Raw genomic sequence first — 22,089 nt, 5'->3', positions numbered from 1 at the left:
GCCCCCCGGTAAGGGCCCCCCGGTAAGGGCCCCCCGGTAAGGGCCCCGGTGCTTACCCAGCTGCTGTGACAGTCCCCGCAGGTACTGGCGGCTGTCCTCGCCGAAAGCCCGCAGCAGCTCCACCGCCTGCCGCAGTTCGTCGAGCTGCAAAAGGCCGCGGGGCTCAGCGAGGAGGGGCAGGAAGGGGCCCGGGGCACACGGCAGCGCAGCTCACCACCAGCTCCATGCACTTCAGGACCTCGCCCTGCGCGTCCAGGATCTCCTGGTAGTTGGGTTTGCTGCTCAGGACCTCGGCCTGAGACGTCTCCAGGTAGTTTGGAGGCTCTGCGTGTCCTCGATTAGCCTTGCACTCCTCCAGCTGCCTGGAAAACAAGGCGGTTAGCTGCCGTGAGCTGCCTGCGGCATCGCTCGGAGCAGGCTTCTTTCTTTTTCTGCCAGAAAGTTCTCAGCTACCAATGCACGTAACAATCCGCACCTGGCCATTTCTTCAGCGCCTTTCTGGTAGCACTGTAAGAGCTCATCCCAAGCCTGACATTCAGCAGAAAACCTAGGGAGAGAAGAAAAGAGGTCTGCACACAACTGGCGTTCCCCCTGTAAGGTTAAATTACAACACTCGTCCTCAGAAAGCAGAGCCAGAGAACTAAACACACCACAAACGCACCCTCACCCTCTTTGAAAACACGTTTTGGTCTTTATACGGGCTCAGACCGCACGCAGCCCATCTTACCTGGTGATGTGCTCCTTGGCTTGGGCCACTGACTCGTCTGAAATGGAATCCAATGAAGCCCTAAAGCAGAGAAGTGCAACACCAACACTGCACAGCACAGAAGAGAAAAGCCTCCTTGATCCCCTCAAGGAAAATAACTCCCTTGTAAATATTCACTGGTCTGTTTGCTCGGCCATGCCACTGCCCCCCGGGAAGCCTGGCACCCACAGGCAACAGGTTCACTGCTTGCAAAGACATCTGGGCAGGGCACGAAGTAAAAACAAAGATAATAAACTAGAGGTGAGCCAGGCGAGTCCTTACATTTCAGTCTTCTCTATGCAGGTCTTCAGCGTTCCATCTAGTTTCAGTTTCTCTACGTATCGCTTCAGGTCTTCTGAAACCGAGTTGACTGGAGATGAAAACAAAGTAAGGTGGAACAACGCTTGTACCTACAGAATTCGTAACACCGAAAAGCAAAGCTGCTACCTAGCAGCCTGATTCCTCGTCAGAAGGCATTCTAGTTATTACTCATGCTGCCTCTAAAGGAGTAACTCATCTCTGTGACCACAGCTCAGTCTGTTCATTTGTCTTCCCCCCCCAAAAAAAACGTGGTCACGCGCTGGATCTTACAAAGACCATCATTCAGGTGGTCTCATCATCCAAATCCTCCTCTCAAAGACATCTGCTTTCATCTCAAGAGAATGCCAGGGAAGAGTCGGTATTTAAAACCTTGGGATTTTACCCCGGCTTTGTGTTTCGCATAATGCAACTTACCGTTAGCTTTGAAAGCCTCAGGACTAAAACCCTCCGTCTGCTTCAAGACGTGTTCAAGCTTCTGTGCGGAAAACTATGAGAACATAGAAAAGGTCTTAGCACCCTTTAACGTACTGTATGACAGAGTTAAACAGGTCACCCCTAAGCTCTGTATGCTGTAGGACTACTCTTTTTTTCCCCCTTTTTTACCCCCTTAAGCACCTACATAAGGCTAGACCTGCTGTAAGCTCGTGGGATGACTTGTTACTGAAGGCCAAAGGAGAGCCTCCTTCCCAGCCCCTATTTCACAGCTCAGTTACAGGAATCAGAATGTCAGAGAAAGAGAAGAATAACGCACAGAGAAGCTTACCTGGAAACTGGACAGCAACAGCATAGAAAGCCGATCTGTCTCTGGCAGGTCAAGGCTAATGGACTTGCACAGTTCTGAAAAATAGAGTTCAGGAACAACTTTACACCAAGCCACAAGCAGCTGAAATCATTCCACCAGGCACTAAAACTGTTTTTGTTGTACGTGTGTGCCATCTGCAGGACACGGAAGAGAAGGGAAGAGGCAGAAAGACCTCCTAGCAAGAAAAATGCTCCTTAAGGCTCAGCCATGGAAGTAAAAAGGCAGAGACTGCAGGCAGGGGCTTACAGAACCCATTAGCACAGCAACCTCCTTTTAACTTCAAGTACCCGGACCTCAGGGGCCGTTGCCAACACAGCCATAGGCTAGTAGCTTGGAATAATGCAATTACTCTGTAATTACAGTAGAAACCATTCCATGAAATCAAGTTTCAACTTGCAGCGGACTCCCGCATGAGTTTTTCGAGATAGTTCGATAAAGGGAGGAAGAAGAGCGTTACCGGTGACATCCTGGTGAAAAGGAGGCAGAGATTTCCGACGTTTTGTCTCCTTCAGGCTTGAACGACGCCAGGAGCGACGCCTGGCTTGAGGGCTGACAAGGCGCGGGCTTGGACTTCCATGGGATCTTTTCATTGTACCTGCTCCAGCGTTCACAAGGGAACTCACGTTCTCCTTGCTAACAGCAATTACGTCAGGTGCCTTTACGGGTTGCTCAGCATCCCCTTTCTGTTCTCTGGGGTGAGATTCTGAGAAAAACCACGCACAATCACCACATTGCTAACACCAGCAGGAGAAGGGCAGAGCCAAAGGGCTTTTCCTGGGGGTTTAAACGTACAGGGCCTTGCTCTGAGCAGCAGCAGCGCGGTGTGCGAGGCTTAGACCAGCGCCCTTTCCTCACAGCACCCCAGGACCGCTGCTGCCCGCTGCCTCCCCTACCTGGCACAGCACCGTCAGCCGCACAGGGGGATCCACCGGGGGATGTCTGAGGAAAAAACGGTCCCGCAAACGTTACCACACGCTGCGAGGCGGCCCCGCCGCCCCTTCAGGCCGCCCCCGCATCCCTCCAACGCTCACCTCCTGCCCCGCCGCCCGCTGCGGCATCTCCTCGGACCTGCAAGGACGCTGCGGTCAGGTTCACGGCGGCCGGGCCCCGCTGCCCACCCCCTAAAACCTCCCGGTCCTGGTCCCGTCACTCACCGGCGCCGGGCGGGCTCCGCCGACCGCGCCAACATGGCGGCCCCCGCTGCCCGCCTTTGGGCGCGGGGCACGTCGGGAAATGGCGGCGCCCTGAGGAGGGCGCATGCGCGCGAGCTTCCCTCAGCGTCTTCCCCCCCCCGCCCCGAGCCCCTCACGGAAAGGCGGGAAAGAGGAAAAAGAAAATGAAAAATAATAATAGTAAAAAAAAAGGCTTTGGAAGTTTATTATCTTTGATAAAATCTCAACTGAAGGTGGTGGTCTTTGTATTAACAGCGGCAGAAATGCACAGAAACCTGGGGGGGAAGGGGGGGGGGGGAGGCGGTTTTACACTAGACATTAAATTAGGATTTTAGGGGTGACAGGATGGAAGGGGCTACCCGAGAGCCAAGTCCAGTGAGAGTTTTGGTAAAGCAACGTTCTGATTAATCAGCTCAGAATGAAGTCTAGGTAAGAAAAGCTTATTTTCCTATACAAAATTACAATACAGAGAACGCATACAATTACAATACAGGGGGTTTAATTGTTAGTATCTATCAGCTAGAACAGAAATTTCAGAGTAAAAAACCTTATGGAAATTAAAATAAGTCAATTTTCTTAAGCTGTAAAACTTGAGACAAACGCCAAGTTCTAGAAGAGACACTTTCAGATTCTTACCATAAAATTGATATTTAAAAAAATGAATTTGGTTAGGAAAATGAAGCAAGTTCTTTTAAAACAATTTCACATCCCAATGGGCATAAGTAAAAAGAACTCAACTGTGTGAGGCTGAGAGGTAGAGAGGTATCATTGTAATCACAATCTTCTATTGGTTCCAGGGTTTTTCTGAGGTAATTAGCTGTGTGTCAAGTTGTATAAACAAGAGTATTGGCAAAAGAGCAACATTGACAAATTACACTAATGACCTCTTTCCTCTCATCAATAGGTCCTAAAAACTTAATTAGACGCATCCGAATTAACACTTCCAGGATCTCCAGCAGGTGAAGTGATTGATGAAGGGGTGGTAGCATCCTGCCAGCTGCCATTAGCCTGAAGGTAAAACAAACATCATTTCATTAGATCTTTTAAGAAACTACTTGCAGACAATAAAGTATGCCTTTATATGCTTAAACCTTACAAATAACAGTGCTTATGAAATCAAGTAGTTGTTATTTCCTGGCAATGAACAGTCCAGGAACATCCCATAACACCTCCTCCCTACCCAACCCCTATTTTACAGTAGCATTCTTATTGCCATCTGTTTGTGGCAAAAATAAACTGAAAACTTCTACTTTCAGCTTCTTCCTGTCCCCACAACAGACATCTCAGGGGGTAGGAAATGAAGTTAATGTTCATTTTAAGATCATTAGCCAATCTCAGGCATGAGTTTTGTTTTTACTAAAGTAATACTTGAGCACATCTTACATCTATGCGCTGCGTCGTGTACAAAGGATTCCCCACAATTGTGTCATATCTTCCTGTCTGGTGTATGACATGATGCAAGGAATCCATCTATAACAAGATCCCACAGAATAACAACAATCAGAGAAAAAAAAAAAAAAAAAAAAAGTCAAGTCAAAGAAATGAAGTATTATGAGTGGGATTACCTATTTGATTTTAAAACTTTAAAGTTTTCTTTGCAGCTGCTTGCTATTAACTGAGCTATACTTAAAGAGGTCATTAAACAGAACTAGAATCTGGTATTGAGCCTACTATCACATACAGCTTTTCATGGAACAACTCAGGTTCCTGTGAGAGGAACAAATTCTGTGCAGTTCTGGTGCATTTAGGAATTCATAAGAAAGCTTACAGTGCATCTGACAATACCATTAATCAGAAAAAACTACAATGCTACACAAAGTTCTACGTATACAGAGCAAGACTGACTCTAAAATAAAGAAAAAAACAGTTCAGTAATGTAAATTTGAAGGATGGAAGAATACCAGTAGGTTAATTTAGATCTTACTCGTTTTAAAGACTCTGGTTGCAACAGAAAACATACATTTGAGCAGGTTTGTTTCTTGACTCATTTCAGCATTTTGGCTCTAGTCACTTCTTGCATTCTGGTCAGTGCTAGCTAGAGAACCATCCTTATCTGATATTAAAAGAATCTAGTTTTAAAAAACGTGCTTACCTGCGACTGCACGTTGCCTCCCACTGGGGAGCTCTGGTAGGAAGTCAATGACTGCAAGTTTATAAACGAATCTCCGGAATTTGTCATCTTAAAAGAGCCAGAGGAAGCTAAAGAAAAAAACAAACAAAAACCACTTTGTGATGCAAAAGCATAGGTACTGTAGTACTCCTAGAAAAACGAAGTTTAACAAGTTCATGGTACTTGTCATCACAGGAAATAATTAGAGACTTTTCAAGCAGACACTCTCCTCACTAGCACTCTTGCTTACCTGAATTTGGTGTAGATGGAGAATTTGCCTGGTTGCCTTGAGCCACAACATTAGTTGCATCTACAGCTGTTTTTGCAGCATAAATATTGGCTTCTTCTTGGAACTTCCCCATGTTTTTTTTGTATCGAATTCTTTTGTTACCAAACCAGTTGGAAACCTGGAGACACATATCCCTGTTAGCATTCGATCCAACTAATACAGTTACACTGAATTCACAAGTTACTCAAAGGCAACATTTTAAAGCAGGCTTTAAGCAGAAAATGCACCCTGCTATACCCTTCAGAATAACCTAAATGCTATTTCACAGCAGTGAGCAAAGCCTCTTGCTACCTACTACTAGGGACAATACAACATTATTTAAGAAAATAAATGACTTAATTTAATTCCAGATAAAATCCTTCACACCTGTGAAACTGTGATGCCACCTTTCTTTGCTAGCTCTTCTTTGGCCTCTTCACTGGGGTAAGGATTACTCAGATGCGAATAAAAGTATTCATTCAGTACTTCTGTTGCCTGTTTGCTGAAGTTACGTCGTTTACGCCTATCAAAAGAGCACAATTATTCCTACTTGGACCGCGTGACAGAGTAGACCTGACAGAGAACAATAAGCCAGTGGTCTACTCTAAAATATTTGAAGGAGAACATAAGAATTGCACGGAATTAATCAGATGTTAATGTCAAAGCAAGCATACCTTAGCTAGCAGAACAGGTGGCAAGTTGTCAATACTTAGACAAAGTCAACACTGGGAACGACAGACTCAAGGCTTCTTAAGCAGTCATTGGCATCGAGCAACAGAGAAAGTCCAGACACAAACATCTGTTATCGCTAGATTGTGTTTTCACATTACCTTGCATCAAGAAACCGTGAACGCAGGATCATTACTGCCTCGCACGTGCTCTGCTTCAGTTGCATCTGGATGGTGCTGAATTTGCCATGGATTATGTTCACCATGCGCTCTATTTCTTTTGGCGAAATTGGTCTCGTTCTACTCTGTTCCCTAAGCAGGTTCATAACGTGGGTAGTAAACTCACTGCAGGCCTGAAAATAAATACATTTGTATCGACAAACAATAAAATACCCCGGAATTAATTTCCCCAACAAGAATACATATCCAAAAACTTTAGAGGAGTTTCCATGTTTCAGTTTTACTTTTATTTACTCTTACAAAATGCTGCAACAAAGATAAACGAGACATTTATTATCTTTAGTTTGATGTCCAGTCCCTCTATCTTCACCTTACTTCTGTAACACTGAGATAAGTTTTCAACTGAATTTGATATCCTTGCATTCATCTGAATTTATTATGCTTCCTGTTCTGTTCTTAAAACCAACACCAAAGGAAAAAACGGTTATTTTTAATTGAGATGATAAAAACTCTTCCATGCAGAAAGATCACCTGTTCATATTTCTCTAGCTCAGAGTGGTATATCTGTCGGATCTGTGACAGCTTGGCCCTGTAGTCAGAGTGTTCAATGCTATTGTCATTTGGACAGCCACCTGATGTTGCTGCTACAGCCATTGGTCCTCCTCTTCCTCTTTTCTCGGGCCCGGAGACACCCTCGGCCAGCAACATGTTATCTAGTCTCATTAGTTGAGCATCGGGGGGATCTTCTTCCTGAATACCACGAATACTTAACACTAGATAAACATAAAGAGGGAATCAAAAGGTTATTTCTGAAACAGGAAAAAGCATCCGCTTCAGATCTGGTAGAGCATTTAAACACCCTTCGCAGGCTTTAGAGGACTTCTTGAGGTCAAGGAAAACAAGGAAGCACCTGACAAAGCTTGGAGACAGCACATCAGAAGAAAACATCGGTCAGATCGAGAGATGAAATCAGAAGGTGAGTTTTCCAAAGCATGCAGGTGATAAGATTACTCGGGGTCCTACTAGTTTACACCCCATACGCATTTAGAAATTATTTTAAAGCTCACAGACCAGCAGCCTGTAAAAATCAGGAGATTCTTACAGAGCAGCTGACCACCTACCAGCCTGCTGCCTGGCTGCTTGCATGGTCCTCAGCAGTAATCGGTCCTGGATCATGAAGACAGACTGCAGAAGGTGAACAAAAGGCCTGAACCACTACAGCTGCTACATTTCCAAGTCCAGGAACCAGAAAGAACACCACACCACTGTAAGGTCCTGCTGAAATCTGTCCACAGGGGACAAGTTGGACATGGGCTGCTTAATATGCCACGGACACAATTACAGTGTACAACAGCAGACTACGTTTTGTCCTATTAAAATCTGAAAAAATGAGAAAATATGGACGAGAAGCCAGTTTCATCATGCTTATATCCAACAAAGGCAGACTGTGTGCTCAGATTACTCAAGTTTGATTCTGAGCAAATTTGTTTTGAAAACTTAATTTCCCAGTCTTTGACAATTTATCATGAACTCCCTTAAAAAAAAAAAAACAACTCATGAGATACTGAGTCAATTCAAAAAACGCCAAGAGCTCTTTGCCTTTTAATTGGATTTTAATTGCTAGACGATTTTAGTTTAACGAACAGTTGGTCTTAATCTTGTGAAGCTACAAAACTCAAATGACCTTTTCCAAATTTTAATCAGCAGGTGAACAGGGATATTTTATTCCCTACCAAAGCTAAGCACAAAACATCTCTCGTTATGCATAGATGCTAGTACGAGGGCACGAGAACATTGTATATATACAGGGACATTTAACATGTGCATTTATAGTAATATTCAGCATTTTATAGGCAAACTAGCACATTTTTTTAAAAAAAGCTATGCGCCAGGTGCATAGCTTTGAACGCACAAACAGTCTGAACTTACAATCACGTTGCTCAACTTGATATTTTGCAGGCCACACAGAAATTACTACACAGTTGTGAAGAAAAGAGAGCATTTGGGGTGGCTGCAGATCTTCTCTCTGTTAAAACAGTCCAGGTCTTCTCCGGGACACCCCGGAGCTCTTTGCAACCAGAACAAGGTAAAGCAAAAGCAGCTGAAATGTAGCACACGGGATGACCACTAAATATAACTGCTGAACTCCAGCTACAACAAGAAGGGACGTGTCCTGGTTTGGGCTGGGATAGAGTCAGTTTTCTTCACAGTATCTGGCACGGTGCTGGGTTTTGGACTTGGAATGAAAATAGTGTTGATAAAACCTATCTACCGTTGACCCAAACTGACCAAAGGGGGGCTGCTGTTGCTCTGGGGGCTGCAGCTGGGTGTGTTTTACACCTCTTGGTTTGGTTTTGTGTTTTTTTTTTTTTCCCAATTTCTTCCCCCCACCCCACCCCTTTTCTTTCTTATTAACCTTTCTTTATCTCAACCCACTCTTCCCCATTTCAGTTCCATCCTGCTGGGGGGCACTGAGCAAGTGGCTGCGTGGTCCTCAGCTGCCTGCCAGGTTAAACCACAACAGGAAGGGCCTGTTAAATATGTAAAATGTTAGTTGATTTTCTAACTATTATGCAATTAAAATGAGAATATCTTTAAAATAATAGCAGACCACCTACAGCATAAACCCGATGGTACCGAATGAACAAGAAACAAAACAGAAAAAGGGCTCTTTTTTTCCAGAAGGCCTTGGCACAGCAGAGAATGCTCCTTTTTTTTTGACAAAACCCACATTAAACTGTTTGGACTGGCAAGTGTAAGTTTGGAGGAACAGGTATTTTGGTGTCGTGTTCTTATCTGAATGCGTTTCTGCCAAACACCTTTTTATGCACATTACGATGCGTATCAGCATACCTCATGTTGAAGTCAAGCTCCCAGCTGCAGCTTAATTTTATGTCACTTGTCTAATTATGGTAATTAGACATTAGTTATCATCAATTACACATAAGCTCATCTCGAGTTGACTGCTGAAAAGCATGTATAAAGCACTTCCACAATCTCAAGGGAAGAATCCGGTTGGCTGGAAGAATCCGGTAAGTCACAAGGAACTAGAGAGGAGTTAACTACCACTAACATGCTGCAAACTGCATTTTCAACCTCGTAGTTCAAGGGTTTATTGAATGAACTCTTTCAAAGATGAACAGACCTCAGAATGGATGAATGCAAGCAGCTCAGTCAGTCCAACCCGCTCTCTCGGGTTGATTTCAAACTTTTTTTGGCATGACTGCACCTTAATTTGCCTGACGGATAAAATACAAGCTCTCCAGAAATCATTAGCACAGATACTGTTTTTAAAGTAATGCCATCATCTCCTGGGATGGATACCTTGTGCTTGAACTTTATCTTTACCCCTACCATCTTCACCCGGTGATAGTCTTTGTACAGATCATAACTTACATCAGATTCGGTCAAAACTACCTAGTCAGTGAATTCATAACCGTGTTTGCTGCGCGCAGCAGCTGATTCTAATTTCCAAGTACAAGAGCTGCAGTCACTTGGCTACCAGCCTCTCAGAGCTGATAATCTCAACAAAGTGACAAAATGGGAGAGCAAAACCTTTGCCGCTGTAGGAGTGCCGTGTTCACACCAGCTTCTGCAAGTCTCTTTCGACGGTCTAGCAAGAACGGTTCCAGAAGCACTCGCTGTACCAGCAAGCACTTTGCCAAGGCAGCTTCCTCTGCCCTGTGAGCTTTCGGCATGCTCTGCAGGTCAGCCATCACCCCCTTTCTGCGCACAGTCCTGATAGATGGCAAACCCCTGCTGGCATTGTGGCTTCTGTAAAAACTAGATTGGATTAAACAAAAAGGATTCCAGAAGGAGAGAGCTTACCACTTTTAACCAAGCATACTAATCAAGACTTGTTAAATTCGCCTGTCCTTACCTACTGATTATTTTTCTACTGACTCACGATGCTTAAAAGGCCAGAAAGAAAGCTTCCCCCTCTCAGCAGCCTTCTGACCATCAGATTTTTGTAGTTCCCACAACACTTTAAGAACACAGCATATGACAGCTCTTCATTAATTCTCGGAGCTTTGCGTCAAGACACTGGAGCATGGGTACAGCAAAAGCATCAGGAAAAAACACAGCTGCTCCCAACAGTTCTGGCAAAGACACCAAGAAGCTCGGCAACTACGTACTTCTTTGGCTGCCTTTAAATACAAGCTTTGAGAAATTACAAATTATCCATTTTCTTTCCTACCTGTTGAGAGGGCAGCTGAAGACTGGGTTTGCCCTGCCACCGAGCCACTTACTGCGGATTAGTGCAGTTAGTATTTTATAAAGTCCTTGTGTAATGGCACGTTTAAATATTTCACAGTATTTCACTTTTATGAATGCTTAAGCAAACCCCAGACTGGATCAAAACGCCTGAAGAGTCGCTCCTGCCACAAGCACTAATATAATATTGTGCATTCTCTTGCACGTCACCTACCAGATATTCATCAAATATGTAAAATAATTATACTAAGCAAAATGAAATTCCCATCATTTCTAATTAATCTTTAATTAAAACACATCGCAACCTAAGGTGCTGAAGCCTCACTCAGTATGCAAATGCAATCATTACAATATATTTACATATCATTAATTAAAGATTTGCAGTTCTGTAATGAACTGTACAAGATCAGTGGTACCAAAATAAGTGATGCACACTTTGCTCAGACTTGCTTCCCTTTCCAGATTTTCCTTCCAAGAGCAAATAACGCGGAAGAGCAAGATAAATGCATCCAGTGGGTACAGAATATACCGAGTTAAAACCAAAAATTCTCATCTTAGGGCCAGAAATTAACAGCCCATACTGTAGTTAGCTGAAAATACCTATGCAGAGTGCAAAGAAGGAGGCAGTTGGGTCCCACGTTGGCCACCATTAGTTTGCTTTGGATTTTTGTTTGTTTCTTTTTTCAGTGAAAGCACACCAACGCGCCTCGCCAGCGCGGCACCAGCAGTGCAAGCAGAGGGAAATTTGCACTGCTGCTGTGCGTGTCCAGTTCCACAGACCTGCATCCCTCCTCCTCAGTGGCTCAGTTCCCCCCCCCCCAAATGATCCTATCACCTCTGTTACACCTGCAAACATTTATCCTATAAATGCTGCTAAAGGTGGACTTGTGATGTTTTATTTACGGCGAAGGGTTTCCTCCATTTGGCATTCCACGTAGCAAATCAAGCTGTTAGGTGAGAGGGCAGCAGGTCACCTGAAAACTGGCTTAAACCATCACAACCCCCTTCCAAAGCGCTTCTCGGTGCTAACGTAATCCCGCACAACCCATTAACAAACAGATTTTTCATCCAGCAGCCACAAGAAGAATCCTCAGGCGTACAAAACGCCGCATTTTGCAGTTAGTTAGGATACCAGCTTCCCAAGAATCCCAGCACAGAGAAATGACAGCGCTGTTGGTTCAGCTGGTCTCAAAGCATTGTAACAGGAGAGCGCTTTCTCAAAATTCAAGGCAGTCTTGCTCACTCCGAGAGAAGGAGGGGGAGAGAGAGGGAGAGGAAAGCGAATTGAAACAGAAGACAAAAGCCAGCGGGGCTCCGAGTGCTGAGGAACAAGGCACGGCTCCGTAAGAATGTCAACAAACCCAGCAACAAAGAGAAAGCGTGTTCTTCGGCCACACCGTTTGCCAAGTTTTATGACCGAATCAAAAGGTACCCATTGAACCAACCGAGCTGAGCGCCAGCACATTAAAAGGAAGGCCGGCGGGTTGCAGCTAGCAACGGCAACAAAAAGAAGAGAAAGAAAAGGCAAGGGGAGGCATGGAATGTGTTTGTGGACTACCACAGGTCAGAAATACAGAATCCGGGTCCCACTGTGCGGCATGTTCCACAAAAGTGTGCAGAAACACACTTTTCTTGTGCCAGAGGGCAGCAAGCCCCATCACAGCCCAGCAGTCCCTTAGCACAGCACAGCCAAGACCTCCAAAATGTAATATTCAGCACCGAAAGCATGCATCTTCCACCCGACAGACATTTAATTCTGATTTTTATTATAGAATTAGGCCATGCTTGAATTCACATAGCTTGAATCACGTATCTGAAGCGTAACCCAATCAGCAGCACACCAAAACCCTGTTTGCTGCATAGATTAAAAATGCTCCTGCTTCTGTGAGTTCCCCCCCAAAAAAACTAAGTAGGATTTATTGGATTAGATGCCTCTTCAAATAGCTACATATGCTCCAGGCATACATATTTAAGACCTACCTGAAAGCAAAATACCCATTTTCCCCATAACTGAATAGTTTAAAATAAAAAATATATATAAATATATTTCTTAGAGGAAAAAATAGGGCTTGAACAACTATTAAACGTGGCCAAATCAGAGTCATTTGTATTTTTTTAATTAATATACTGCTGTTGGGCAGAATGTTTCAGCACCTTTCAGCTGGCTGCCCCTTGCAAAGGCGTACGGCTTATCCTGAGCTATTGTGAATGATACCAGCACTCCAACAAAGGACGAAAGAAAGATGGGGGGGAGGAACATGTTTGAAACTGATTTCAGAGCTAGAAAAGAAGCTTGTGTGCCTGGGTCACAAAGAAAGCCCAAAACCTTGTGCTACAGTATGTCCAGGCTTTTGTTTGCTTGAAGCCGTAACATCTGCTCCCCATAATTTAAATAAGGAATAGACAGACCATCAGACATTCAAAAACCTATGAGACCCAAACAAATCCAGCATAACCGAGATATCAGAGTCTGTTCCTGCAAGTGCATTTAGCTCGGAGAAGTCACAGCTTCAATCAATAAAGCGCAGAAGGCAGCTTTCCACGTAGAAAGGAAAATCAGATGAAAGACCCTCCTTTAAGGATACCGGCTCTCAAAGCACAGACAGAAGGAAAAGCAGATCCAGACAGCACACTCGCACTTATTCCTATGTTTTTCTTCCAAAAAAAAACTGCTACCGTGAGGATGTATGCAACCAAACCCCAAAAAGGGAACATCAACGTCTGCCTTAAAGCTGCCTCGGATGACAAGGGCAGCACAGAGGACGTAACCGTATGGTCTTTATTTGGTGGTGTTATGAAATGTGCTGCGAGGCGCAAAAGACTTTTAGAAGCAATAACGCAAAGACAGGTTTGGGTTGTCAAGCACTAATACAGCTAGAAGCCGAAAAAGCACCGATTTAGTTACAGATAATAAAACTAGTTATTTTCTTTTAAAAAATCAGTCCACTACACCTCATAGGAATTAGATATTCAAGCAACATCGCTTAAGAGCTCATGTATGAGTGATCCAAAATTGAAATCCATTTGCTCCCGATGCTTCTGCTCTCCAAAAGGCAGTTGCATGATATACCCACCAATTCCTGCCACTTCTGTGTTCTCCAACATCCCAAAGCTTTCTCTCTTACTGTCTCTTTTCCTCTGTAATACAATCAGTTGCTTAGAACTCTTACTACCACCACAGTTTTGGTACCAATTCCTTAAAGGAAAGGGGAAGAAAGCACAAGAGCACAGTAACATTAACAGGACAGTCCAGGTATTTTGCCAGATACCAAAAAAGAAACAAAAATCTATAGACATCCTCCCTCAGCACAAGCAAAACGCTTGTGCAAAACAAACAAGCAAAGAGTTTCCTCCAAATGAGAACACTGCCAGCATGATGAAAAACAAAACAATTCCCGGCTTACAGAACACTATTAATCCCCCAAAACAGCCTTAAGTAGCAGAACCACTAAGGGAAAATATGGGCCACATTAAACAAGAGCAAAGCTAATCACCGACTGTTGGTTGGGTTGGTTTTTTTTTGTGCAAGTTGAAACCAGAAGAGACACCGACGCACCTGTTTTTTCCTTGATCTCACACAGCACGCTGAACAGAGCAGGCTTCATTCTGTGGCAGTTCAAGGCATGTTTTCTGAAATGAAAGAAGGAAGAGTGAGTGAATGCCAACAGGAAACCCAGAGAAGGTGCCAAGGCTTGCAGAGAACTGGATCGTGCTTCAGTAATAGCAGGTTAGCGTGTAAGATTAAGAAGTGCACTTGCAAGTTCTGGTGATATATTTCATTTAAGTGCCGTACTCATTCATCACTGGGAGCAAGCTGTCATAAAAAAACACACAGGCCTTTAAATTCAGAATTTTGCATAGCTTATACGAGCCGTAAGCCACTTCAGTTCTACCAAAAGAGAATTTTAAGTGGGGGCAAGAAGTGCAGTCTTCAGTTAGTACGCTTCTGTATGATCTAATAATGGAATCCAGAGAAAAAGGAGAAAAAACACCAGGGTGATTAGAGCATATAGAACAGAGAACAGTACTACCACTCACGGGTTGGCTCAGTTTAAACAGCTAGCAGCCACCTGATTAAAAACCTGCCTCCTCTGAGAGGGAACTCAGGAACTCCTAGCGATTAAGACCAGTATCCAGATACCTCCCACAAGATGAACAACAATGCGTTTTTAGAGGGGAAGCTGAAATCAGATTTGACCATACCGTAAGGAGATTAATATGATGCCGGAATCTCTTGCATATCACCGCACAGATTGCATTTAACAGCATTTTAGTACAAGTTTTACAAGACGTGCTAATACTACCTCGTCGAAGCTGAGGACAGAGACATGCCTTGAGAATTCCATCTCTTGCTTAGTCGAAAACGAACGTGAGGTGTGGAGAGCAGCATAGAAGGGAGGAAGCTGAAGTTGCTCACAAAGGGCGAGCAGCATTTTCCAGTTTTCCGATTTTTAAAATTGGCCGTTACCAATTTTAAACAGCGGCCAGCAGGTAGGTGCCTCGCTTGGTTAGTGCCTCACTTCCACTAACTGGCAGTGGAAAGAAGTGCCTAGCTGCAACGTATGCCTCCGAGTCTCTTTTGCTTCTCACGACCTCAGAAATAATATTTAAATCACCCTCACGCCTTGGTTTCGATGCTTTTGATGGTTTTTATGTAAACAAATCGGCCTTCAGTCTTGCACATCGGCCGGTTCTCAGGCTATTGCAAAAAGCACAAGCACAGGTGCTCGGCTTCCTTACAAGCTTGCACCAATAACATTTACAGCAACTGAACCACCAGTGAACGCCAGAACACAGACTTTTAACAAAAATAGCAGAAGCTGAAGTCAGTTGGCCAGTTTCCTTCGTTACAGGGCCAAAAGAAGCATAAACCCAGTCCGTCTATGTAGATGTTTGATAATATCAACCCAAAGACAAACAGCCTGAGAACAAAGGCAGCTGAGAAGACAGCCTAGTGGAGTCTATTGTCCTTGCCTGATGAGGGAAAAAAAAAAAAGGGGGGGGGTGTTAGGGGGGGAAGGGAAAGGGAGAGAGAGGGAAAATGAATGCCAAGCCTCAAGACTGTACTCTCCACCCGGGTTTAAAATTGGTGCTTTACGTACAAGGCAGGAGGGTAGAGATACTAGAGCCAAGAAGCTTCCCAGGCATAACTGCATAATTAATAACGCCTCTAACTCTTGTCAAGAGCTGTAAGTTGATAAGGTAACACGTTTAATAGCGGTGTTAAACTTATCCTCGCTACATGAATTTTCTTTAAATCAACCTTTGACCCAAGCTTTCATCTTACGGTTTAAAAATCCGAGTTATGGGCACTGGAAGGACCTTGGAACTCAGAAGAACCCTCGGACATCCGAACATACATATAAATAATACATTTGAAGTACAGCAGCATGCATTTTTAATACAAAAGAATTAAAGTAATTCCCAACTAATAAAGCCGTTAATCATAGCAGTTCCACTGAGGTATGAGAAGTCCCAAATCCCCATTTGTGTCCCTAGAGCTATGGGTTTAAAACCAGGCCCCGGTTTTACTTTCTCAGCATTAAGTCCTCTTAAGGGGATGCAGGTTTTCTGAGTAAACCAAACAAACTTCTTGTCCAGAATACAAAAGGCTCTGTTATGCACATAGACATGAAAATATGGTAAAGGCACCGAAAAAAATTGGGGCCTTCAAAGCCTGCCGTGCTTCAAGTATATTTTCACAGCATTTCTAAGAGCGCAGATAAAGTAACATCGTTTAAACAAAGTTCAAGCCATCTTTCCAAGCCCATTCTTCAACTGTTACTTGGATCCGAAGTTCCTGACGAACTCATTTGGCTCTCATTTACCTTAAATATGAGGCCGTAAGAGCCGCAATTTTCTTTTATGCTACTTATAGGCCATTCCACTCCTATAGAAACTAGACGGGAGCTGCACACAGTTATTTCTGAGATCTGGTGCCAGCTAGAAAAGAAAATCATGCTTGAGTGTTGGGATGACTTCCTGCACAGTGGTCATATGCTTGACCCAGAGCAAGCACCTCTTACAGGTGTTATTTCCCCACACCCCGCAGTTGAAAGTTACCTGGAAGAGTTTTCTTCAAGAACAAATGATGACTTTTGTTGAAAGCCCCATTTTTGCTTATATTCAGACAACCCACTCAAACCGCCAGGAGCCTAGCGTCTGCCTGGGCTGCATCAGTCACTGACAGCATCCGACAGCAACAGGTGTACCCGAACAGGGCTAAACTTCAGGCAAAAATAAAAAACCAAGCCGCTCGTTATCGGCACCATTACAACGGGATCCGATGGGGAAAACTGGGGGCAGGCAGGGAGGGTCAACTGCTCAGAACGTCCGGGCTTCACAGCGGAAAGTCCGAGCAGCACGCGACTGACTGGAAGGCCAGAAAACCATGTCGCCGATTTCATAAGCCCGCTCTGTTACAGTCTCCACCTTCTTCCAAACTGCCTCATCATTGGGGCTGCCCACCTCTCGTAAACCAGCACACGCCAAGTAAGCAAAGCATGTAATTACACAGCGCCAATCAGGGCCAGACGTACCTCTAGGGCAAAGAGAATACACGAGAAGATGCTGAATTATGGTGATTTCTTTGCAGCACGTTATGTTATTCTCTGCAATTATTTACATCCCAATGAGGCCAACAAGACGCTACAGCGTGCCCAGGAAAAGAACGAACACGATTCTTTCCCCTTTTAATGTGATTCTAGCGAAACTCAGAGCAGCAAGGGGGTGGTGACGGATCTTGGGGTGCAGCTGCCCCCTGGCACCTTGCACCTGCACCAGGCCAGGCTCCCTCCTTCCCTGCCAAGCAAACCGTGATCGAAGCGCCAAGCGCCTCGACACTCAACAGCAGCCACCACTTCGCCGCTCCAGGTCTAGGTCCCACCACGCAGGACAACCCCGGTTTTACTGGGGATGGTGGCCGCAGTCTGAGTCCGAAGTCCAAACCTGAATTTGTCAGCGGGCTATAATGCAAAGGAAGGGCTCTGAGAAGTAAATGTGAAGAACCCGCGTATCCTCCAGGCGCTCCATCCAACTATTCAAGCACATCCCAGCGGAGGAGAACCAAAGATGTGGGAACACACGGGGAACTTTGTGCCTCCGGAACCCGCTCCCCACCAACAAGCCTTTTAACGCCGACGAGCCCAGCACAGAACCACAGCGCATCCCGAGCCGGACGGGACCCCGGAGGACCAGCCCCCAAATCCCAGGCAGCGTTCACCGGCCGTGCCCCCCAGCTCTCAGACCCAACAACCCCCCTCCGACTCCCATCGCGACATCCCCGACACGACCCAGCGGGCCCCCGGCACCCAGCTGAGTCACGGCACTGGGCTGCGGGGGAAGGGGTCCGGCACCCACCCGAGCCCCCCACCGCCGTACCGGGGGTGTCGGAGGGGGGGGGGGGGGGAACCGCAGGGCCCTCCCCACCCACCGGGACCGCTCCCTCCCCACCGCCGCCTCCACGGGCCCGCCGCAGGCCCGCGGTACCTGGCCTGGGCCTCGTCCAGGCTCTGGTCGGTGATGGCCATGATCTGCTGCAGGACATCGCCCGTGTCGTGAGGAGCGGGCGGCGGCCCCGGAGGCGGCGCAGCGGCCGGATCCCCGGCGGCGGCGGCGGCGGCGGCTCCTCCGGCGGGTGGGATGCCCCCGGGCAGAGCCACCCCGGTTCCGTGAGCGGCCGCCGCCGCCGCCACCAGCAGCCGCGCCGGGTCCTCCATGGCGGCGGGGCCGGGGCCCCAGCGGCTGCCACACAACAGGGCCGCGGCGGCCGCAAGCCCACCCCCGCCGGGCCGCTCCGCCCGCAGCGACGTGGCCCGCCCCTACCACCGCCCCTCCAATCCTTCGGTGGCCGCAGTCCCCTCCCCGGGGGTCGCCGGCTCCTCCTCAGCCGCCGCCGGCCCCCCCCCGGTCGCCGCCGGGGCCCGCCCCCGGGCCCCCCCCCGCGCCCCGGCCGGCCCCTCCCGGGGCGCCCCCCCCCCCCCCCCCCCGGCGCCATCACGGGGCTGGCCCCCGAGGCCTTCCCTGGCCCCGGGCTGCTCCTCGATGCTGGAGAACGGCAACGGCGCCCCGCAGGGCGATGGCCCCTTGTCCCCATCTCCGGTGTCCCCTTCCCCGGTGTCCCCAGCCCCGGTCGGGGCTCCCCCCCCATAGCACTGTGCAGAGGAAAGGGCTCTGGGGGTGGTGATAGATGCTCGCGTAAACACGAGCCAGCAGTGTGCCCAAGTGGCCCAAAAGGCATCCTGGCTTGTATCAGGAATAGCGTGGCCACCAGGAGCAGGGAGGTGATCGTCCCCCGTACCCTGCTCTGGCGAGGCCGCACCTCAAGTGCTGGTTTCAGTTTTGGGCCCCTCACTACCAGAAGGACATCGAGGCCCTGGAGAGTGTCCAGAGAAGGGCAACGAGGCCGGTGAAGGGCCTGGAGCACAAGTCCTGTGAGGAGCGGCTGAGGGAACTGGGGGTGTTTGGTCTGGAGAAGAGGAGGCTCGGGGAGGCCTCATTGCTCTCTGCAACTGCCTGAAAGGAAGGGGTGGGGAGCTGGGCTTGGCCTCTTCTCACAGGTAACCAGTGATAGGACCAGAGGGAATGGTCCCAAGTTGTGCCAGGGGAGGGTCAGGTTGGAAATGAGGAGACATTTCTTCTCAGAAAGAGCAGCCAGGCGTTGGGACGGGTTGCCCATGGAGGTGGTGGTGTCACCGTCCCTGGGGGTGTTCAAGGAGAGGTTGGACGTGGTGCTTGGGGACATGGTTCGGTGGGTGACATTGGTGCTAGGGGGACGGTTGGACCAGATGATCTTGGAGGTCTTCTCCAACCCTTATGTTTCTATGATTCTTCGTCAGGGTGTGTAGTGATGGCTTAGGCTTTAAACTAAAAGAGGGAAGATGTAGATGAGACATGAGGAGGAAATCCTTCCCCATGAGGGCGGTGAGGTGCTGGAACCAGTCTCCCAAAGGAGCTGCAGATGCCTGGCAGTGCCCAAGGTCAGGCTGGATGGGGCTTTGAGGGGTTGTGCCTGTGGCAGGGCTTGGAATGAGTCTTTAAGGTCCCTTCCAACCCAAGCCGTTCTGTGGTTTTATGATTCCCCAGAACCTGGCAGGAGCAAATTCATGCCGCGTGTCAGTGTGACAATCAACCACCTTACAAACCTATATTCCAATAAGTTGTGGGATTCACCAGCTAAACATCCCCTAATTTGTCTGGAATCACAGTAAGCAATCTAAAAACACAAACCCACACTTAAATGGGATGCAAGGATTTTGGAAGTGTTTGAAAAACAGTTGCTTCTTGAAGAGGGTCACCCAGACAGCTTTGTATGAAGCCTGGGCACCTTCCTAAGATGCTGCTTTAAAGTCATAGCATTATATCTAGACCTGGTGCTGAGTAAAAATATAACTTTAAAAGAGGAAAAAATGCAGATTTAGATTATGTATCTCCATGCTTATGTGCAAGCACAGAGCTCTCTGACAGTCAGTTGTCATTTATCACCTTTTTCAAAGTTTTCCCTCTCAGTAGTGTAATGTGCTTCCAGGATTTATGTCCTTTTACAGCCACACTTCAAGTAGAAGCATCTTCCATGCTCCCGATTGCTAACGATCCAAGGCTTGAATCTTCACCTCATAGCCAAGGGTAATTTAGTGTTCAGTGTTGCAGTTTTAGAGCTGTTTAAAATAACAATGATATCAATTCTGCAAATACTAAACATTGCAAGCAGGCGCTCAACGTTCCTCTGCTGCTTCAGAACACAAAACGCGGATTCAGCCCCTCAGTCAGATGCCTGGAGCCCAGGTCTTTGCATCAGCCTGGAACCCCAGCCTGTCTGACTGCTCAGCAAAACCTTGGTAAAGAAAACATTCCCTCCTAGACAAGATGATGAATGATGAACGTGCTGCAAAGTGATCTGGAGCTTCCCCTCTGGGGATGTTCCACGCGGAGCGGGAGCAGCGGATGGGCAATTGTTCAGCTGAAGTAGCTGAGCTCTGACAACATTAAAGCACCTTTTCCATTTCTCCGAAGCAAGCACATGGAAGCTGTTGAGCAAAAAGTTTATTAAAAGTGGCAATTGCGGTAATGTGCAGGGTCCTTCTTATCACCCTGCTGCAAGCCCTGAGTTCACCACACCTCAGTTGCCTCAGCTTTCGAAAGCAGCGACACGGTTTTGTTTCTGCACCAGGCTCCTACTTAGAGACCTTTTATTCTTGGAGTTAAGCAGAACGAGTGCAGCTCTTGTGCAGCGCTTGCTTCATTGCCCTTTTTGATGAGTGACCACAGATAATGATCCTCTTTCACCAGATAACTCCAGAAAAGATACAATGACTGTGACGAGTATTTTACATCCAGCCTTAATCCTATTTGATAGCAACTTTGCTCCTCTCCCTCACAGGGAAATGGTCTAATTGATTTAGAGGAAGGAGGATGGATGACCGTGGCTGGCTCAGCCCCGTGCTGCAACGGAAGACTTAATTTCTGTAAAATTAGCGGTGATGACATGAAGAGGGTGTTTCTCCACAACATTTTTTAAAGCCTTGTTGATGCTGTTAATTTTGGCACTTCAGGGTTTAACAGAAGACTATAGACACACACACACACTTAAGGAATCAGGGGACTGAAAGCATCTAAATGTATTTGTTAAGATATCAGCAAAACACTGGTATTTTGGAGGTAGGTACACCATAGGTGGCTCTTCTGATCAGCAAACAACTGAGAGCAGGAAGAAAATCCACCACAATTACAAAGGAGGGAAAACTCCTCCTCCCGGTCTCAGTTTAGCTGACTCTCCCCTCTAACCCCATACACTTAAACCTACTGCTAAAACTAGAATCAAAAGTTTTAACATACCGCTGCTCCTGGGGGGGGCAACTATTGTATCTAGTAAAAAGGCAGGCAAAAAAATGTGTCACTTGAGAAAGTTTCCAAGAAATTGCCCTATCAGCAAACACAAACATGTAAGTACCGAGTTCCCAGAACTCTGCTGGCCTCTGTACAGATCATGAAGTCTCGTTTCCAGGCAGAGCCTTACCTTTCTCTTGGTATCAGTGCATTTATTGATTGAACTGACTGAAGCTTTAAATCTGAGGGGAAAACAATAACCCCCAGAAAGACTCTCAATCGACCTGATCTTTGTATATTTATCTTTTAAAAAAAAGTATTGGGCGGCGTTTGGACCATAATCAGCATTCAAGCCCAGAAACAAAACAGCTTCTTGCTGTTTTATTTATATACGTGTGTGTGTGTGTGTATATATATATATTATGGTATCCCATTTACAGTGATTACAAAGCTTCAAAGCTAAACCAACCCTAGCTTGACATCTCTCTGGATCCACTTCCACGTGGATGATGCTTACCACTACCACATTTCAATATTAGCACCAAACTGCAGCTTATTTGTTCAAATCTCAAATTATGAATAAATCAAACTGAGCTTTATATGAGGAAAACCAAAATTTATTCTGGTTCCTGACTTCAGGAATGTTATGGTGTGTTTTTTTTTGCCTTAATTATGGTAATGGTATGTTACTTTTTTTTTTTTGCCTTACGGTATGTTTTTTGCCTTAGTTATTTAAGGTCAGAAGTTTTAGCCAAAACTGCAGCGGAATAATGCAGAGAACGTC

At 46.4% G+C, this 22,089-nt stretch overlaps 2 protein-coding genes across 2 annotated transcripts in view; both read right to left on the bottom strand.

Moving 5' to 3' along the window:
• The window catches only part of DSN1 (DSN1 component of MIS12 kinetochore complex), a 3,362-nt gene extending 237 nt beyond the window's left edge, over positions 1 to 3,125 (bottom strand). The window contains exons 1-11 of the mRNA XM_035308757.1: positions 3,023 to 3,125; positions 2,915 to 2,936; positions 2,762 to 2,807; positions 2,326 to 2,571; positions 1,830 to 1,903; positions 1,481 to 1,553; positions 1,028 to 1,115; positions 728 to 787; positions 476 to 547; positions 215 to 362; positions 57 to 144 (exon numbers count right to left, since the gene is read on the bottom strand). Of these exons, the coding sequence (XP_035164648.1) occupies positions 57 to 144; positions 215 to 362; positions 476 to 547; positions 728 to 787; positions 1,028 to 1,115; positions 1,481 to 1,553; positions 1,830 to 1,903; positions 2,326 to 2,571; positions 2,762 to 2,807; positions 2,915 to 2,936; positions 3,023 to 3,057 (952 nt within the window). The 5' untranslated portion in view covers positions 3,058 to 3,125. The remainder of the gene's footprint in view (positions 1 to 56; positions 145 to 214; positions 363 to 475; positions 548 to 727; positions 788 to 1,027; positions 1,116 to 1,480; positions 1,554 to 1,829; positions 1,904 to 2,325; positions 2,572 to 2,761; positions 2,808 to 2,914; positions 2,937 to 3,022) is intronic.
• Positions 3,126 to 3,215: 90 nt separating this feature from the next.
• PBX4 (PBX homeobox 4) lies at positions 3,216 to 18,263 on the bottom strand. The gene is made up of 9 exons (XM_035308753.1): positions 17,970 to 18,263; positions 14,038 to 14,111; positions 6,798 to 7,039; positions 6,249 to 6,439; positions 5,806 to 5,941; positions 5,401 to 5,557; positions 5,133 to 5,239; positions 4,424 to 4,510; positions 3,216 to 4,048 (listed from the first exon to the last, which is right to left on the bottom strand). Exons 1-9 carry the CDS (start codon positions 18,197 to 18,199, stop codon positions 3,956 to 3,958), a joined length of 1,317 nt encoding a protein of 438 aa, XP_035164644.1. The 5' UTR covers positions 18,200 to 18,263; the 3' UTR covers positions 3,216 to 3,955.
• Positions 18,264 to 22,089: the final 3,826 nt, after the last annotated feature.

The sequence above is a fragment of the Oxyura jamaicensis genome, chromosome 30 (assembly GCF_011077185.1).
Source record: "Oxyura jamaicensis isolate SHBP4307 breed ruddy duck chromosome 30, BPBGC_Ojam_1.0, whole genome shotgun sequence".
In the NCBI taxonomy this organism is placed as follows: Eukaryota; Metazoa; Chordata; class Aves; order Anseriformes; family Anatidae; genus Oxyura; species Oxyura jamaicensis.
Note: the sequence above shows the minus strand (reverse complement) of the source record. Positions and strands in the feature narration are given on the sequence as shown.

Excerpts from the sequence above, each read along its gene's own strand:
- PBX4 (XM_035308753.1), bottom strand. The coding sequence starts at position 18,199 with ATGGAGGACCCGGCGCGGCTGCTGGTGGCGGCGGCGGCGGCCGCTCAC. Across the intron at positions 5,558-5,805 it reads GTGGCATCACAGTTTCACAG|GTTTCCAACTGGTTTGGTAA; the intron begins GTGTGAAGGATT and ends ATGTGTCTCCAG. Across the intron at positions 5,240-5,400 it reads TCCATCTACACCAAATTCAG|CTTCCTCTGGCTCTTTTAAG; the intron begins GTAAGCAAGAGT and ends TTTTTTCTTTAG.